At 39.8% G+C, this 19,116-nt stretch overlaps 1 protein-coding gene across 1 annotated transcript in view; it reads right to left on the reverse strand.

Annotated features, from left to right (window-relative positions):
• NOTCH2 (notch receptor 2) overlaps positions 1-19,116 on the reverse strand; it is a 164,965-nt gene that overhangs the window by 80,560 nt on the left and 65,289 nt on the right. The window contains exons 3-4 of the mRNA XM_077767584.1: positions 14,307-14,566; positions 9,610-9,945 (exon numbers count right to left, since the gene is read on the reverse strand). Coding sequence (XP_077623710.1) covers positions 9,610-9,945; positions 14,307-14,566 — 596 coding nt within the window. The remainder of the gene's footprint in view (positions 1-9,609; positions 9,946-14,306; positions 14,567-19,116) is intronic.

The raw sequence follows: 19,116 nt of genomic DNA on the forward strand, positions 1-19,116 counted from the left end.
CGGGCCGGGAGGAGTAGATTTTCCCCCACTCCATGCTAGGTTAACGGGCAGAACAGATAAAAGATCACTTAATTAAATTTAAATTCATTTACTTTTTTCTTGGGGGTGTTTGCTTATTAGGAAAACTGGGTGGGGGTGAAGAACATAAGAAAAATACTGAGCTCACAGTCTGAAGATATGGGTCAAGTTCCAATCTTGCTACCTCCAAGCCATTTAACACATGGTAAATTACAAACTCTGAATTTGCTTCCTCATCTGTAAAAATGAGGCTGATTCTACACATACAACCTGCTTTCCTGGGTTGTTACACGTACCATATCATGAGTACATTATAAATCTAAAACGCTATCTGAAAATGGGATGGCATTATTACTAATTAAACTTACCAGCCTTTCAAATCCTTCATCCTGCTTTCCACAGTTATAGCACTATCTCCTTTCTCTTGATTTTTTCCTTTTACGAAAAGTGAAACCAGCACACCAAACTTCATCCTAACTGCCCACAATGTGTTTCTGTAATTATATATTCAGCTTTTTCCTTTCTTTCTCCTTGATGCCAAATCCCTTAGCTATTAAAATAGAAGACTACCAGCTTTAAAACTGAATGTTCAACTGGACAGTCTCCTGTTTGAAATACAATATGACTAACTATTTGGCCTCTTTGAAATGTCCCTTAAGGTTCCTCTTCTTCACTCAAAACACTTATTGGGTCTTAAACTAGGCACTGGGGATATAACTGTGAGTAAAAGAGACAGACTGTCCCTGCTTCTGGGTTATTTACAGCCTCGTGAGTGGGACACATATCTGAATAAAGTAGCAATTGTCAATGGGTATAAATCAAGTGGCAAAAAATGTTTTTTACTCAGAGACCAAAAGAAATTACTTCATAGAAGTTGGGGATAATTGAAAGTTTGACTAAAGAGAGTTCTATTTCTCCAAGCATTTGGTACTCAGTCCATTCTAGTAGAATGGTAATCACTAAGTAAGCTTGAGAAAGACTATGAAAATTTTTATAGACTCCAATTTTTAAAAATTTATCATATTACTCACATCTGTTTAATCAAATTAATGTCTTACAAATGAACTAAAACAATGCTGATTTAAGCCTAATTAAGATAAAGTGAGGGCAAATCTGCAGATCCACTAAGTACCAGTGTCTGAACAAGAACCGAGGTCTTTGCTCCTACTCTAGTGCTCTTAACAGAAACATTTAGAAAAGTTAAAGATGCAGCTTTAGAGTGTGGGAGGGAAATAGGGCTCCTGGCCTACCACTGTTAGAACCTGTGCGGTTCCGTGGTATTCTAGAACTGGTAATGGTTATCCTCCCTCTAGCTTGACCTCTCTGGTGACTAAGACTAACATGGTTGACTGCAGTGCCAGAGAGGTGATAAAGCCCTTGTAGTCAAACTATTAGGAATTGAAACTGTGACCCTGAATTTATATTAGCCAGTGCTACAACTAACTGAATTCACCAACCACAGACTAAGAAAGCAGAAGCATTTCAGCAAACCACAACATACAAGAAATAAAATATTTTCAGACTATTTTCAAGGTAGTTCCTCCCTGTCAAAGGTAAGTAGGTAAGAAGGCAGGTTGATGAGAGTTAATTCATAATTAGAGCATGGTCCCTGGGCCAAACTGCCTAGATTCAACTTTCAGCCTTTCCATGCAATAGGTGAGTGAACATGGGTAAGATACTTGAACTTTCTTTCCTCCCTGGGGGAATTAACAGGACCTACCTCCAAGGGTTACTACAAAGAGTAAACAAGTTAGATATATATTACATTTAATTCAGTAAATGGTGCTGGGACAACAATATCTACAGGCAAAAGAATAAATTGGACCCCTTTCCCACACCAACTCAAACTCTTAAGAGTTAAAGCTGTAAGATTCTCAAATGAAAACATAGGAGTGAATCTCTGTAACTCAGGCTAGGCAAAGCTTTCTTAAACATGACTAAAAGTGCAAGTAACAAAAGAAAAAACAGAAAGCTTGGAGTTCACCAAAATTAAAAACATTTGGCCTTTAACAGATACCATCAAGAAAGTGAAGACAGACCACAGAATAAGAGAAAATATTTGTGAATCATGTATCTGATAAGACACTTATATCCAGGGTATATAAAGAACTCTTATAGCAATAATAAAAAGATAATATAAATAATATAATAATAAAAAGGCAAATAATCCATTATAGAATGGGTAAAGGACCTAAACAGATATTTCTCTGATACGATATACATTAGCCATCACAGAAATGCCAATCAAAACCACAGTGAGATATCATTTCACACCAACTAGGATGGCTGTAATAAAAAAGACAGACAATAATAAGTGTTACTGACAGACAGTAACAACCTCTTTTACTGCTGGTTGGAATGGAAAATAGTGCAGCGACTTTGGAATAGTCTGGCAGTTTCGGAATAGGTTAAACAGAGGTACCATATTGCCCAGCAAGCCCTCTCTTAAGTATAAACCCAAGAGAAATAAAAGTGTATGTCCACAAAAAAGTGTACAAGAATGTTCACAGTGGCATTTTTCATAATAGTTAAAAAAGCAGAAGCTACCCAAATGTCAATCAACTGATGAACAGATAAATAAAATGTAGTGAGCACTGAGTAATCTATAGAATTGTTGAATCAATGTTTTACACCTGAAACTAATACAACATTGTACTAATTATACTTCAATTTTTAAAAAGTGGGAAACACTGTGGAAAATCTGTACAATGGAAAATTTTTCACCATGAATGGAATGAAGTACTGATACCTCCTGTAACATGAGTGAACTCTGAAAGTTTCATGAAAACATGAGGTGAAAGAAGCCAAGCACATAATTATCACATATGAAATGTCTAGAAGAGACAAATGATAGAGACAAAGTAGATTAATAATTGCCTGGTGCTGGGGGAGAATTAGGGGCCAATGTAATGTTGAGTGCTGATGGTACAGGGTTTCCTTTGGAGTGATAAAGATGTTCTAAACTTGTGGTGATGGCTACACATCTGTGAATACACTGAAAACCACTCAACTGTACACTGTAAGTAAGCTATAGGGTATACAAATTACATCTCAATAAAGCTATTATATTAGGAGGGAAAGCACTTCAAACAGTGCTTGATGTATAAGTGACTGACACATATTAATACTATTATATATGAATAGAATCAAAGCACTCCTTAGAACTGATCTACTCAAATCCTCTTAGGTTACAGATGAAGAAGCTGAGCACCACATGGCAGACTTATCCAAGTTTACACGGCCAACAGGTACAAGTCAGTACTGAACCAGTTTTAATCAGTATTCTGCCTGGGACCCCAGCGTTCCCTTACAAAAATGTGAAAAACTGACCTAAGGTTAAAAGTTCCCATGTCTGAGAAAACTCAAGCCAAATTCGTTCTCCTTTAGAGTTAAGACAGGATTTATGCTTTAAAAATAGAGATGCAGACCTCTTTTGGGAAACAGCTAGCAAATTCCTGTAAGAAACTCTACCCAAGGAGGGTAAGGCTTATATGAATAAGTTACAGTACAATCACTTCTTAAAAATATATTTTAAGGTTTTAAGGGAAAGGGAAACAGACAAGTCTCCAGACCTGTGGGTGGGATGGGTGTAACAGACTTACAAAGAGGCTCACATGACCATACTAAAAGGAGTCTACTGCTTAAAGCCAATTCACATCCTTAAAAGGCCAAAAGGAGAGAAATTAAACTTAGAAGGAACATTTTAAGACTGTGCTGTTATGAAACCATAGCCCCCATAACTGATAAATGGTGACAGTGAGGGTGGGGAGCAGACAAGAATCTTTTGAACTTGTCATCCCACACAGAGAACAGTATCTGTCAAGAAAACATCCATATCTTTCCCTTTTCAGACCCTGGGACGTGTGAGGGTGGAAAGGCTTGTGGAGAGCAGGAAGAAGAGGAGATGACAAACCTAGCATTCTCTCAGACCAGGCTAAAAGTCCTCAAGGGCAGCTTTAGTCCACAGAGATGAGTGAGGAAAAAACCAGGAATATGTAAACCTGGACAAAGGCAATAACGGCTAAAGTGCTACTTTCTCCCCCACACCCCCAAGAAGAAATCTGTCACAAAGGCAAACTGGTCCCATCTCTGTCCAATTGGTTTTCTTGGCACATACCTTCCATTCTCTGAATGGCCCCAGGTGAGCTTGCTGACCTTCATGACCAACCTCAGCCCCACCGCCCACCCAGGCTGCTGCTCCAACATGCCCCCCTTGGTATCTCACTAATGATCTCCACTCTGCTAACTTCATCACCAATAAAGTCAGATAAATTAATAAGGTGATTCAAGAGAAATATATTCAGTATATAGATCTAATTTTTTAAAAATTCTGGAATACAAGAATTCTCTCTTCTTTCACATTCAATTCAGTCATTTGTGAAATATTCACTGGGTCTCAATTTTGTGCTAGGCACAAATAAGTTGAGTACTGGGAAGAAGAGTTAAAATGAGAGTGTCTACTGGGAAAGAGGAACAATTAATCTGTGCTATACTACAGGTATACGGGTTGCCAAAAGACCTTAGGGAGGTCTTTAATCCCTGTGGGGACTGGGAACATAGAAAGCATTTCAATGAAATTGGTGCCTTTGACACATTATAAAGATATGTTCTATATAAAAAGGTGGGGTGGGCAGGGGGAAGAAGGTGATAGAAAGCTGAGGAGATAGTATGGTCCAAACTACTGAGCACAGGAGAATAGGAAAGACTTCCAGGAAAATCAACTAAAACTGGAACTAAAATAATTCACCCTGGAAAGTGGTATGATCATTTCTGCATCTGCTCCAGAGAAACCTGCCAAAATATGATTAGTATAATACCCAAGAGAAAGTCACATGCCCCTGCATATGAAAATGCAAGAGGGAATTAGTTCTAACAGTTTTTAATCTTCTCAAGAACAGAGCAAGACCCAAAAACCACAAAATGTGCTTAAGCTTTATTTTAATGATATAGGGGTATCACATATAATCAGCCTGTGAAGTAGTTTATAAAGAATAAACCTCTGTTGTTTGGAGTGGACAGGTCAGACAGCTCTTTATGAAATTTTAAAAAATCATAGAGGAATAGAGAGGTGTGGGAGAGAAAGAAAAAGGGAAAGTACATTGAGGACGGGCCAATCCAACTGTGAACTCACAAGGCACAGCCAAGAGATTCAAACAACCCACTGTGCTACTTCCCAAAACCAGCCTAACTCATTCTTTCCCCACTAATTGGCCCTAACTCAAAATATTGGGACTCAGTGATTTAATCATTTATTTTCTTTTGTTCTTATGCGAAAATTATTCTGACTAAAATGCCCCTCCTCAGGGCTTCTGCTAAAGACTTACTTAATGGTAGCCCATGAAGGATCTGGATTATTAACTGTTGATCATCCAAGGAAAAAGCGAAACATGGTTTCTTGGTTTGATTCTATTAGTTCCCTCTTGAATGTATTCCTTTTTTCTTCCCTCTGTGGAGACCCACTTCTTCCTCTGTCACATAACAGGAGTTGTTTTTGCAGTTTTAATTCCCTCTCCGCGAGTCTTACAATAATACTAAAATACTAAACTCATATTCCTCAACTATAAAAAGGAATTAAATCTTGCTATTTGTGACAATATGGATGGACCGAGACAGTAGTATGTGCTAAGTAAAATAAGTCAGACAGAGAATGACCAAAACCTTATCATTTCACTTATATGTGGAACTAAAAAACAAAATAAACAGACTCTTCAATACAGAAAACAAACTGGTAGTTTGCAAAACGAAAGTGGGGGTGGAGGGTGGGCAAAGTAGGTGAAAGGGATGAAGAGGTACAAACTTCCAGTAATAAAATAAATAAGGTCGTGGAGATGAAAGCACAGGGAATACAGCTTGTAATATCGTCACAATGTTGTGTGGTGCCAGATGGTGGCCACTTTTACCATGGTGAGTACTGTGTAATATATAAAATTGTCAAATCACTATGGTGTACACCTGAAACTAATACAATATTGTATGTCAACTACACTTCAATAATAAAAACATAAAAATCAACTCACAGAAACTATAGCATCCTTTGCAGGAAAAGAACTATAACTTGACCATTTGAACATAATCACTAACGTGGCTCACTGACTCTCAGAGTTGAAAAGGACTCTAAAATTCTTCTTATCCAAGATCATAGTATGCAAGAACAAAAGGAGAATATGATACCAGGAAGAAAATGAGAAGACCAAAACTACATTCTCAATACTATATTTTTGTTGAATGTTTCCTTCGATGGAAGGAGGTAGGTGCGGGATGGGCTAAATGGGTGATGGGTACTAAGAAGGGCACTTGTTGTGATGAGCACTGGGTGTCATGTGTTAGTGATGAATCACTAAGCTCTACTCTTGAAACCAGTAGTACACTATATGTTAACTAACAAATTTAAATAAAAACCTGAAACAACCACAACAAAAAATACTGTGATATTATACTAAAACTCAGTTGGTCAATAAATATTTGAATGCCTGTTATGAACCTGGCGCTGTTTTCGGATGCTTGGGACACATCACTAAACAAAAACAAAGATCCTAGCTTTTACTCTGAAGAGAGGAAGAAGCAGCAGAATCTAGAGAAGACAGACAATAAACAATAGACATAATGAGGTAAATTATATAGTGCAAATTATATACTAAGCAGATGATAAGTGTTATAGAAAAAGAAAAGAAAAAGTAGACCAGGGCCAATAATTAAGGGGATACGGGCTGGTTACTATCTGAAATAGGGTGATCAGGGTAGGCCTCAATTAAAAGTGCAAGGACTTGAAATGCGGCAGGCAGCACACACAGGACCTGCAAAATATCTTACCCTCTTGCTGACTTGATTTCTCCATTTTTAGAACTGAAATAATGATTCTCCTCAAATAAGGGTGTGATTTACGTTGAGGTAGTGATTATTATTTTAAGTAACATTTTAAGTCTCTTGAATAGTGTGGAGCATAATAGAAGGTGGGGCAAGGAGAATGATACTGTATCATGGAAAGGATGTTCTAAGAAAAAATAATCTTCAGACACGATTTCCCTGTATGGGGAAATATGGTTAATACTTCCCAAACTCTACCTGGAGCATAAAAACAGTTGAGCATAAAATCTCACAAATTGTGTAAATACATATTTATTTACAGTGTTACTGCATCATCTATTGTTTTGAATTATTTTTAAATTTCTTTTTATACATTGTCTAAGTGAATGTTATCTGTTTTAGATCATGGGACCTCAAAAGGCAAGAATCGACCTACTTAACTATTTTAAATGTCTGCACGGTGCCAGACACAGGTTGAAATAAACAGCATTTGATCATGATTAGAAGTACTTCCTACTTTTTTTTTTAACCCAGACATCTCAAAGCATTTAACAGTTTCCAACATTTTCAAAGCACCTTCCGGGATAGCCCAGCAGGGTAATGTGATTCCGTCAGATGCCGAGGCTTTGGAAAGAACCTGTCTGGGTGTTAGGACTCAGCCGGACCACATGTCAGCTGTGCAACTTGGGGTAAACCATCTACCAACTTGAGCTATTTCACCTGGGAAAACTAGAAAAGTAATACCTATCCCCAAGGTTTTTGTGTAATTGAGCTAATGGATGCAGAAGTACCTGGCACAGTGCCTAAGTCCTAAAAGGCATTGAATAAATGTTAGTTTTCTCTTTGCCAACTTTCCTCCCCACCCCCTGCATCCTCATCCCAAACTCCAACACACACACACACACACACACACACACACACACATACACTTCATCAGTGAGTAAACAAACGTCTTGCTTTAAATTACAAGCAGAGCACAGAAGACAGCCAAGATCTCCTCACTCCATCCCACGAGCCCTGGCAGGCTCTCAGCTGTGGAATCCCTGGTTATTTCCTTTCTCAAGGAGGAGATACTATTCTGGTTTGACAGATCCTTTCCTGGACACACTCTCAGAATTCCCTAAGGTTCTTATCATGGCTAATGGATAACAATGCAGAGACTATGGGAGTGAATAATCACTCTCTCCTAGCTAAAAACTTCCTTTATTGACTTCTCTAACTTCCCGTCAGTATTTTGCTGCCAAATCAACCTTTTGTTCTGGGCAACCATTAAAAGTAATTTTCTTGAAACCGAAAAAACATTCAGCCTTCAACAATAAATTGTGCTCACCTCAATTATTAGCCATTTGGATGATTTATTAGAATATGTATAAAATGAAATTGTTTACATTTCTCTTTCCTTCTTTAACCCTTAAAATAGAGCCAACAAACAGGGGAATGAAGAAAGATATCTTTGAGTTATTTCTTCTACAAGATAAGCCGGATGACAGTAATACTCTTATCAGTAAAATTTATTTAGTGTCTAGAATGACTGCATTATCTATTCTTCATTGAAAGTGAAACTGAAAGCAATACATTTAATAGCTTGTTCTGGTGGCTTACAGTTAAATGTACAAAGTTGTTTATTATGTGACAATGTCTTGTATCACCCTATCCCAAGCACATAGTAGAGTGCCTAGAAAACAGGTGGCAGTTAATACATTTTTACTGAATGAAATGAATAAATTACCATTTGGTTTTATACCAAGGACCAACATATGACCTTTAATCCCCAAAAGATAAAACACACTATCCCATTATATGTGAACCATATCCACAACGCCAGAATCTATGAGTCCCAGTCTGAAAGAGTGGCTAGAACAACTTCTTTTTGAGGCAATTCTGCTTACTTGGCACATTATTCCCCCCTACAGTTTTCATTCTTTTGTTTTTGTACTAAGGATATTTGTATAAAAACAGAATCTTTGTTGCTTAGTAATTCATCTGCTCCAGCTGTTTGTGTTCTGTTCCCAATCAAAATCCTCCGTTTTCAGCCTCCTCATCATTTTATAAGGGGTTAGCGAATCGGCCAGGCTTGCTCCTTTCTCCATCTCTATGGAACACTGGGCTCCAAGCCTCCTTCCATACATCGCTCCTTTTCTGGCTTCTATCTTGGAGTTAAGTATGGCTATGCCATACCTATTCACCAGTACTCATCAAAAAGTGCCCACTGAGTAACAGAGCACCATCTGAGTTCCAAAATTCTCTCACTTCAAGTCAGGGCAAGGTTACCCCAAGCTACAGAGAATCATGGAGAGGGACAGAAGCCTAGGGAACATTACAGAAGTGTAGGCAGGTGTGTCTAGGTGGGTAGGTAGAATAACCTATTACTCCTTCAGAGTAGGAAAAGTTGCTTACCTATATTATTGTCCTCAGTTTAAAGAACTTTATGAATCAGACATATTTTTCAACATCTAATTCTCATTGTGTTCCCTTCCACTCCATAGACCTATCCATTTCCTTCTCAGATCTGTTTCATTTCTTACTATTCCTCCAAAAAGGACCATAAACAATTTCCTAGCTACTCATTATCATAAACCCTGACATGTTAAATTACCCCCTGCTCAATTTATGGACCACACTGGCCCATAAAACTCTTCCCTCCCCAGCAACCCACCCCATACAAAATTCTTATTTCCCCTTATCCCTGCTGAGAAGATGTTCCCTAAAGGAGCACCTGAGCCACACTGCTTTCCTTCTGTACTGGAGGTGTATCCCCCATCCCAGGACACTGGGGGCTTTCCTTACCTGGAAGGCAGTTGCATTCAAATGTGAAGTCACCAGTCTGCCGGCAGGTGCCTCCATTGACACAGGGGGAGGGGGCACAGGGCACGTAGGGGCTGTCACAGTGCTGGCCTGTGAAGCCCTGGGGGCATTGGCACTGATAGGAACCCAGTAGGTTGAGGCAGGTGCCACCATGCTGACACTGTCCTGGAATGTCACATTCATTGACGTCAGTCTCACACTTCTGTCCTGTGAAGCCTGTGAGGCATTTGCACGAGAACTGGTTGGCCACAGTGGTGCAGGTACTTCCATTTGCACAGGGGTGAGACAGGCAGGCATCGGTCCATTGGCACAGCTTACCTAAGGAAAGAGAACAGACTCAGTGCTGCCCACTGAAGTGGGAGCCTGTCCCATCCTCAACATCCCACACTTCCCACCCGTCCAACATCAGTTATTGCGTGGAGAATCTCCTAACCTCTTTGAACTTCACAGGAAGTCTGAATCAGAGCTTCCTCAAAATCACCTGACATGGGCACTCTGAATGGCCCTCAATCAAGACAAAGACTCAGTGGAGCACATGGAGAGTACTGCAGGCTAGTCATATGAAGCCCATCCTCAAAGGAATCCATCAGTCCCTCTGGTGGCAAAGACGGGTCTGCACCTACCTGCTGTCTCACACCTTGTCTTTGCATAAGCTACTCCTTTGTTTGGAATGCTGTCTTCCTTTCAGTCTACCTAGTGAGCTCCCGCTTCACAACTCTGCTCAGAAGTTACCTCACTGCCCTTCTCAGCTCCCTAAATTGCTCTCTCTTACACACACATCTGCACATGTATACACACACCCCAAATTTGCTGTTTCCTTACAGGCAGAGGCTGGATCCCCATAATGGGCTCTCAAATCATATCCTTTGAGTGAATAAAACTCATTGATCTTTTCCATAATATATACTTACTAAACAGATCTGTTATATGATAGAAACAAGTCAATGCTACTTCTATTCTTCTTTTAAATACAACCTACACACATACTCTGGAAAATATTTTAATTGTGGTCTTTCTACATTATTGATGTGTTTGAAGAGGATGAAGAATCTCTAGCTACTTATATATTAAAAGACTTAGAAGTTGTAGTGAGAATAAAGGTCTAGAAAGGTAGATCTTGTGGACTCTCAAGTAGGAAAACATGAGAGGAGGGGCGCCTGGGTGGCTTAGTCGGTTAAGCATCCGACTTTCGCTTAGGTCATGATCTTGCGGTTCGTGGGTTCGAGCCCCACATCGGGCTCTGTGCTGACTGCCAGCTCAGAGCCTGGAGCCTGTTTCAGAGTCTGTCACTCCTTCTCTCTCTGACCCTCCCCTGCTCACGCCGTCTCTCTCTCTCTCTCTCCTAGAAATAAATAAAACATTAAAATATTTTTTTTAAAAAGGAAAACATGAGAGGAGGCCAGAAGACTTTGATGTGCTGGATCCTAAGGCATGACTCCAAGGGAGCAAAGCAAATTCTCTGAGGTAGAAAGACAGAGAAAAAAAAATATTCTCATGCTATTAGTAAGTTTGGTATTAATATAGATTTTTGTTTTCAATAGCTTAAGCTTTTTGTTTTCAACTAAACTAAAGATTATGAGAACCCCTTGAATTTGCTAATATTTCAGTTGGTTGTCTGAGTAAATATCCAAATATCTGACCTCCACTGAAAAACAAAAGAGAGGGGTGCCTGGGTGGCTCAGTCAGTTGAGCTTCCGACTTTGGCTGAGGGCATGATCTTACCGTCCGTGAGTTTGAGCCCCATGTTGGGCTCTGAGCCTACAGCGCAGAGCCTGCTTTGGATCCTCTGTCTCCCTCTCTCTGCCCCTCCCCCAGTCAAGCTCACTTGCTTGCTCGCTCGCTCTCGCAAAAATAAAGTAAAAAAAAATTTTTTTAACACTAAAAAAAAGTAAACCAATGAGAGCCATGACAGCTTTTCTAAAAGGAAGAAGGAGGAGACACATGAACACACAGAAGTGCTCTCTGTCTGTCAGGGTGTCAAATCAGACAGGAAAGGTACAATAAAATTTTGGGCATAGCACATGTATCTCAGGGTGCTACCCAGAGAATAAAAAGGAAGAACTAAAATTTCTCTTCCTATTTTTTCTTCATTCCTCTGAGAGGAACTTACCTACAGTGGAGAAGAGATAAAAAATGGTTCCTTCTAGCAACTGTGTGTATGAGAGTATTTGCCTACAACCAAAACAGAAAGGTCCCTGAACCTGGCTTCCCACATATGATACATACAGGCACTAACTTCCTACCTCTGTTTCTTCAACCATGAGTACAGATAAGCTAAGAAGGTCTGATTAGGTGAGGTATGGGGCTACCACAAAGCCAAAAGGGTAACTTAACCTGTGGTAATTCCTAAAGACAGACAAAAGTGGCAAATGTGTGAAAATGATCAGAGTCCTGCAGAACACCAAGAAGAGATCCTTTTAATGGCAAATGAAGAACTTTTAATTTGGGGGTCATTTCAGAGTTACCATTCTAGTAATTAAAAAGACATTCCTGCCATTTCCACTAGTCAGGATTAAAATGTTTTACACAAGTATGCTTTCCCTTTGCTTGTGGAGTGAAACAACTTCAAACTGACAATCAGGAAAAAAATTTTCCTTTTAACCACCGAATAAAGAATCATAGCATCAATGTCATGGTCATAATGAAGAAAATAGATCATCCTAACTATCCTCTACCCTTACCAACACCTTTTGATGAAAAATCAGTAGAAAAAGTATTCCAAACTAATCTATTCAATCTAGTTTACTGAGTATGTTTTTAATTTTTGCTTATAAGATTTACAGAATTGCTGGTGTCATGGGGGACAAACTGCTTTCCTCATCTAACTTAATTAACATTTACAGTTCATTTTGTTTTTTTAAATTATTTTTTAAAATTTTTTCTGAGAGAGAGAGAGACAGAGACAGCATGAGCAGGGGAGGGTCAGAGAGAGAGGAAGATACAGAATCTGAAGCAGGCTCCAGGCTCTGAGCTAGCTATTAGCACAGAGCCCAATCCAATGTGGGGCTTGAACCCACAAACCATGAGATCATGACCTGAGCCGAAGTCGGACACTTAACCAACTGAGCCCCCCAGGCACCCCTACAGTTCATTTTGAATAAAGCTCAGACCCACCTTTGGAGAACTCATGATCTAGTCAGATGAGAGACGTGTAAAAAAATTATTACAATAAAATGTGACACATAAAATAATAGAACATAGAGACTGCCTAAAGGAATATGAAAAAATCACTAAGACAGAATCTTAAATAACATTGGGCAATCACCAACTGTAACAAAGGGCATTCCAGGCAAAGGGGTGTGCAACAGCATGGAGGCAACAGGAAGTATGACATTTTCAGGAAATGATGAGAATGTTGTTGGTGTGACTAGGGTTAGATGCTTGTGGGAAGTGAAGCTATAAAAAGACGCAAGGCTGGGGTTCCCGGGTGGCTCAGTTGGTTAAGTATCCGACTCTTGATTTCAGCTCAGGTCATGATCTCACAGTTCGTGAGCCCTGCATTGGGCTCTGTGCTGACAGCACGGAGCCTGCTTGGGATTCTCTCTCTCCCTTTCTCTCTGCCCCTTACCTGCTCTCATGCTCTCTCTCTCTCTCTCTCAAAATAAATAAACTTTAAAAAAAAAGACGTAAGGCCTAGACAATGATGGGCTATGGAAGCCATATAAAAGAGTTTGCAGTTGGCGGGTGATAAAAAGTCATTAGGCATTGTAATTAGGTGAGTTTGTGAGAAGATTTGCATTCATGGTCAAAGATGTGGCATTGTGACAGGTGAACAAGACGGGGAGAAAGTAAAGGCAAGGAAACCAGTTAGGAATGACTGCAGGAGCCCAGGTGAGAGCTGACCTGTCACCAATGTGGATAGGATAGACCTCAACTACAGGGCAGAAAAAGAAATGAAGAGGGGTAGACAGGTGAGAGGTGATTCAAGGACTAGGGCAGGTGGCTGAGTCTAAGAGTGGTGAGGGAAAGGGGGAGTCTAGTTTGGAATATTTTTTTATATGTCCCTCATCTGACTATGACCCATTTATATCAACATGTTGAGTATGAGGTACCTGTCAAATTTCCAAGGATAACATACAACAGATAGTTAGAAATATGAGCCTGAATTTTGGAGGGGGGGGGTGGAGTAAAAAGGATGACTATAAGAGTCACCAGCAACTGATGAAGATAATGACAGTTGAAGCCACTGGAGATAGTGAGATTCCCTGGGGGGAGCTGTGATATGGCTCAAAAAGAGGGCTCAAAATAGAGTTCCAAGGAACACAAAAATTTGATGGCTGAGGACGAGGCAATACAGAAGCCAAAGGAACAGAGTACAGAAAACCAGAAAAGCTAGTGCCCTGAATGTGTAGGCAGAGATTTCAAGAAGCAAGTAATCAATAGCATATACAGCTCTTCCTCTAGTGACAGCAGAGTATGGTTCTGATCCCCGATCTTGACACATATACACTTCAGGCAGCCAGATACTTCTGAGTATTTGACCCTTTCTCTTTCTCTCCTCTTAGAACTCTCAAAAGGAGGTTGAAGATAGTTGTCTGGAACACTCTAGTTCCTTACCATAATGTTAAATGGGCACCAGAGTTAGAGGATCCTTAAGAGCACTATGTCAAGATCTAAGAGATGATAAAGAAAGGTATCTTTGGAGAATAGGAAACTGTGGCCCTCGGTCATATTGTTACCTGTAAAACCAACTTGGCAGGTACACTCATAGTCATCCCGGCTACGCACGTGGCAGGTGCCTCCATTCAGGCAGGGATGAGACACAAAGCAGGGGTGAGTGGTTGAGTACTGGCAGTCATCGCCCGTGAACCCCAGGGCACATCGGCATGTGGCTTTCCCCAACATGGCCTGGGCCACACACGTCCCCCCATTCTGGCAGCGGTTCTTTTCACAGGGGTCTCGATGTTGACAATATTCTCCCAGGAAGCCCTCCAGACATCTGTGTGGAAAAGAGAAGAGTCCATGAAAACAGTTGGCTTCTTCTAAGTCCAAACACTAAAGAAGATAATGTAGCCCATTTAAGAAAATACTAGACTATGAATTGAGAGCTCTAAAGGTACAACCTATAAAACTGCCCTATTTTAGAAGTGCTTAGAGAACTTAACCACACACTCTCATGTCCTTCTGAGTCTCGGTAGGTGGCAGAATAGCAGACGGGTGGCCCAGCATGGTCTGCCATGGCCAATCAGCACAACCCTTATGAAGGCAAGATGAGTCTTTTTCACACAGGTGCAAGCTGGTACGGCATAACAGCATGCTTTTTCGTGCAGCACTGTTGATACTTATCTATTCAAACTCATTAGCTTTCTCATTTTGACTAAGCCATATGATACGATTAAGATATTCACATGATAATGCATCATGGACTGACTTTCTTACCCTCCCCAATTTAAAGTATATAAAATACCATGTGATTTCTCTTAATTAGGCACTGAGAAATAATAAGTTCTTCTTTTCTTGTTTCCATTGAGACATCAACTGGCCTATACCTAGATTTCAGGGTAATGTTCACGAGTTACATTTCTTTGTGATGGAGAAAGAAAAAGGAGGTACAGGAATAGGGAAGAGTTCAAAGGTTTGTTTTTTTTTTTTTAATGTAAATCTGTTAATATATAATGGCAGGCAGCTTTTTTAACCAAATAAAAAAGAAGCACAAAATGTAATTAAAATAACATAAAAAAAATATCTAAAGTACCATATAAACACCAAAGTGAAGAAGAGATGATAATTCAAGAATAACATTCTCCACATGGTGTGTTGAGGAGCGTTTTTATATGCCACCCATGGAATCATAAGATATACAACCATCCCAAATTGTGTGTAGTACTTATGACAATAGTACATTCTCTAAACAACATTTAAAAAGGCATGGAAAGTCTTCATTTTCATAATGTAGAGTTTGTTTAAATGAGACCTCTAAGAAACATTTAAAAGTAACACAGAGACTTTGATTCTAACTGTAAATTTTACCATTTGGCTGTTTCCCCAGATATTTGACTAAACCATTTCTACATTATTTTACTTTTTTGAGGATAGAAAACTAAGTCTACAAGGTTGCTCCATCATTACCTTAAAGACAACACCTTTAAACCAAACTCTAAAAAAATAATAAGCAAACAAACAAAACCAAACTCAAAACCTTCCCCCTCAAAGCCAGCTCCCATCACAGCTCGCAATGTGTATGTAGATTCTGGGTCCTGATTCTCCCTATCAGCCAGATATGAAGCACTGGGGTCATGTTTTCCTCCTTCCTGTCCTTGCTCAATCATATCCAAGATGTCTCATTAGCCAGTGGTTGGCAAGGTGAGGTCTTCAGAGGTCCCAGTTATTAAGAAAAGGAGGAGGAGCAGATATCAAGGAACTAAGACAGAACAGGCCCAGAGGTATGTAGTAGCTAACACAGCTGGAGGAGGAAACAGAGCTGGTGGGTAACTCCAGTGGGAGTGATGTCACTAGCGACAGCCTCCCCTCTTCCCAGATCTGTGTACAGTAAGCATGGCAGAGCCAGGAGCAGCTAGGGTTTTGAGCATCTTCATGAGCAGGTGAAGCTAGAGATGGAGACGCAGTGAGGGGAGGGCACAGCACAAAAACGAAAAACTGGCTGAAGTTTCTGTAAGGAGTCTGCACTTCATGTGAAGGCCTGTTTAGAGTAAATCCTGGTGCAGTGACCTTGGACATGTTGCTAAACTTCACTATTAGTTCGCTCACACTGTAAATTGTTAATAAGGCTACCTACTTTGTGGGATTGTTGTAAGAAACCTACAAAATCAAGTATGTGAAAGCCTTATGTTAAGGTTAGGGTTATGTTAAAAAGTTTTGCAAATGAATAACATTTTTTTCTCTTTGTACTTATTGAGGAAACTAGGGTGCTTTATTCAAATCACAGCTTGATTTGGTAATAGAATAGGTTATTTTCTGATTTTTTTTAAGTAGAAGAACAAAAACTGCAAATGTAGCATAGCTAAAATTAAGCCTGAGCTATATTATTAAAAGCATTTGTGACCTATTTAAGAAGTCTGTTATGGATGATATTCAAAACTACAACACAACTCTCATTCATAATGGTAGTCGTATGGGCGTTTAGGCTGGCTGACAACTCTTGATTCACCCGTATGGGAATTATTTACCTTGTAAATAATGGAAAACTTTTAAACTTGGGTGGGCCTTGCCCAGCTTTGCTCCTGGACTTCTACACCACCACCCCCTCCCCAACACTATCATGTGGCATCTGCTCAGAGAATGCAAATTCATTTAAATAGCAGTATTGCAAACATATAAAAAAACATAAGGCTCCCAGGAAAACAAAAATGAAACAATATGAAAATTTCTGGAGCCAATCAAGAGTATTGCTTTTTTAAAAAACATTTTATTTATTTCTGAGAGAGACAGTATGAAAAGGGGAGGGTCAGAGAGAGAGGGAGAGACAGAATCTGAAACGGGCTCCAGGCTCTGCGCTAGCTGTCAGCACAGAGCCCAACGCGGGGCTCGAACCCACAAACCGTGAGATCATGACCTGAGCCGAAGTTGGATGCTTAACCGACTGAGCCACCCAGGCTCCCTCCCTCAACCAAGAGTATTCCTGAGTCTAGGGTTTCATCTGCATTGTTTACTTCCCACCAAGTACAGAAAAATAAGTTTCAACTAAGATACGTTTAAGAAACCCATAAAAGCAGAGGCTGGCAAATACAGCTTGCAGACCTACTATGGTCCACTGCCTGTTTTTGTATGGCCTATGAGCTGAGAATAGTTTTTACATTTTTAAATGGCTAGAAAAATGTCAAAAAAAGATATTTCGTGACATTTGAAAATTATGAAAATTCAGATTTCAGTGTCCATAAACCAAGTCTTGTTAGAACACAGTCACACTCATTCGTTTATGGATTGTCTATGGCTACTTCTGCATTACAATAACTGGGCTAAGTAGTTGTGATGAGACCTCTTAGCTCGCAAAAATACTTACTATCTGGTGCTTTACAGAAAGTCTGCCAACTCCTGAGTAAGGAAATGTATGAAACCCAATTCTATACATAGCATCCAACATGCTTATTAATAATGATGTTGATGATGATGAAGAAGAATGTTCTCACATCAGTTTCTGCAAAGAATACTGCACTCATTCATTCATCTAACATTTAGTAAGTGACTATTATATGCCAGACATTGTTCTAACGCTAGGAAAGTCCTTGAACTTGTGGAGTTTAAATTCTAGTAAGGGAAGACAAAGACAAGACTAGTAAGTAAAACATATAATTTGTTCATTAAAGTTAAGTGCTATAAAAATTAATTAAAAAAGGAAAGGGGGAGGGGCGCCTGGGTGGCTTACTCATTTGAGCGTCCGACTTCAGCTCAGGTCATGATCTCACGGTTCGTGGGTTCAAGCCCCGCATCGGGCTCTATGCTGACTGCCAGCTCAGAGCCTGGAGCCTGTTTCGGATTCTGTGTCTCCCTCTCTCTCTGACCCTCCCTTGCTCACGCTGTCTCTCTCTCTCTCTCAGAAATTAATAAAAACATTAAAAAAAAAAAAAAGGAAAGGGGGATGGGAAGGGATGGAATTGGGAATGGCGGGGGTGATAAAATAAAGTATTTTGGTTTTAAATGGGAAAATCTGATAAGGCCTCACTTAGAGGGTACACTGGAGTAAAGACCTTGATGCAGTGAGGGACTAGCCATGTAGGTATCTTAGGGAAGTGTGTTTAAGGCAGAGGGAACAGCAAATGCAATGGACCTAAAAATAGGTAACAGTCATGGCATGTTTGAGGAACAGCAAGCAGACCTCTGTGGCTCTACCAAAGGGATTAAGAAAAAGAGTAGCAGAAAATAGATGAGAGCTATAACTTGGAGGGTAGAGGGGCTGCAGACCACCATGAAGAAGGCCTGAGGTTTGTACCCTAGGTGAGATAATATGACGTACAACTGACTTACCCTCCTAAAGTCCATATATAGAACTACATCTTATTTTTATGTGAAACCAGACATATTGTTAAAGATTTAATTTCTTATTTAAATTGTTCTAGAGAGCTAGATATCAATCAGCCTATTTCTTTACTTTAAAACAACAAATCTCTTTTAACCTACATTTTTCACTAAGCTCCATTTCCCTTTCCAAATTCTTCCATCACGACCAAACTGCTTTAACTGTGCCTAATTTCACAAATATTTTCCCTTTCTCTTCCATCTGCTGCTTACCTGTCCCTTTGTAACAAAATTTGCATTCTAACAATTGCCCAGAAACTATGTTCTGAGAGCAATGACTTTATTTCCCCTTATCAAGTTTAGTCTGAAATTTCATTAGAGAGAAATTCTCTTTCCTGTAGGTAATGTCTCTGACCACGCCTTCTACCATTTTAATCCTTTTACATTTCGTTTCTAGGCCTCCCTCTATCTCAGAGCTTGGTGAATTCTTAGTCTAGATTCCTGACCCCTCTTCTCCTTCCTCCCCATCAATTATAGACAACTTAAAGTTTGAGCTGCACTGCTCTTTTCTCTCAT

The sequence above is a fragment of the Crocuta crocuta genome, unplaced genomic scaffold, assembly GCF_008692635.1.
Source record: "Crocuta crocuta isolate KB4526 unplaced genomic scaffold, BGI_CrCroc_1.0 scaffold180, whole genome shotgun sequence".
NCBI classification, from domain to species: Eukaryota; Metazoa; Chordata; class Mammalia; order Carnivora; family Hyaenidae; genus Crocuta; species Crocuta crocuta.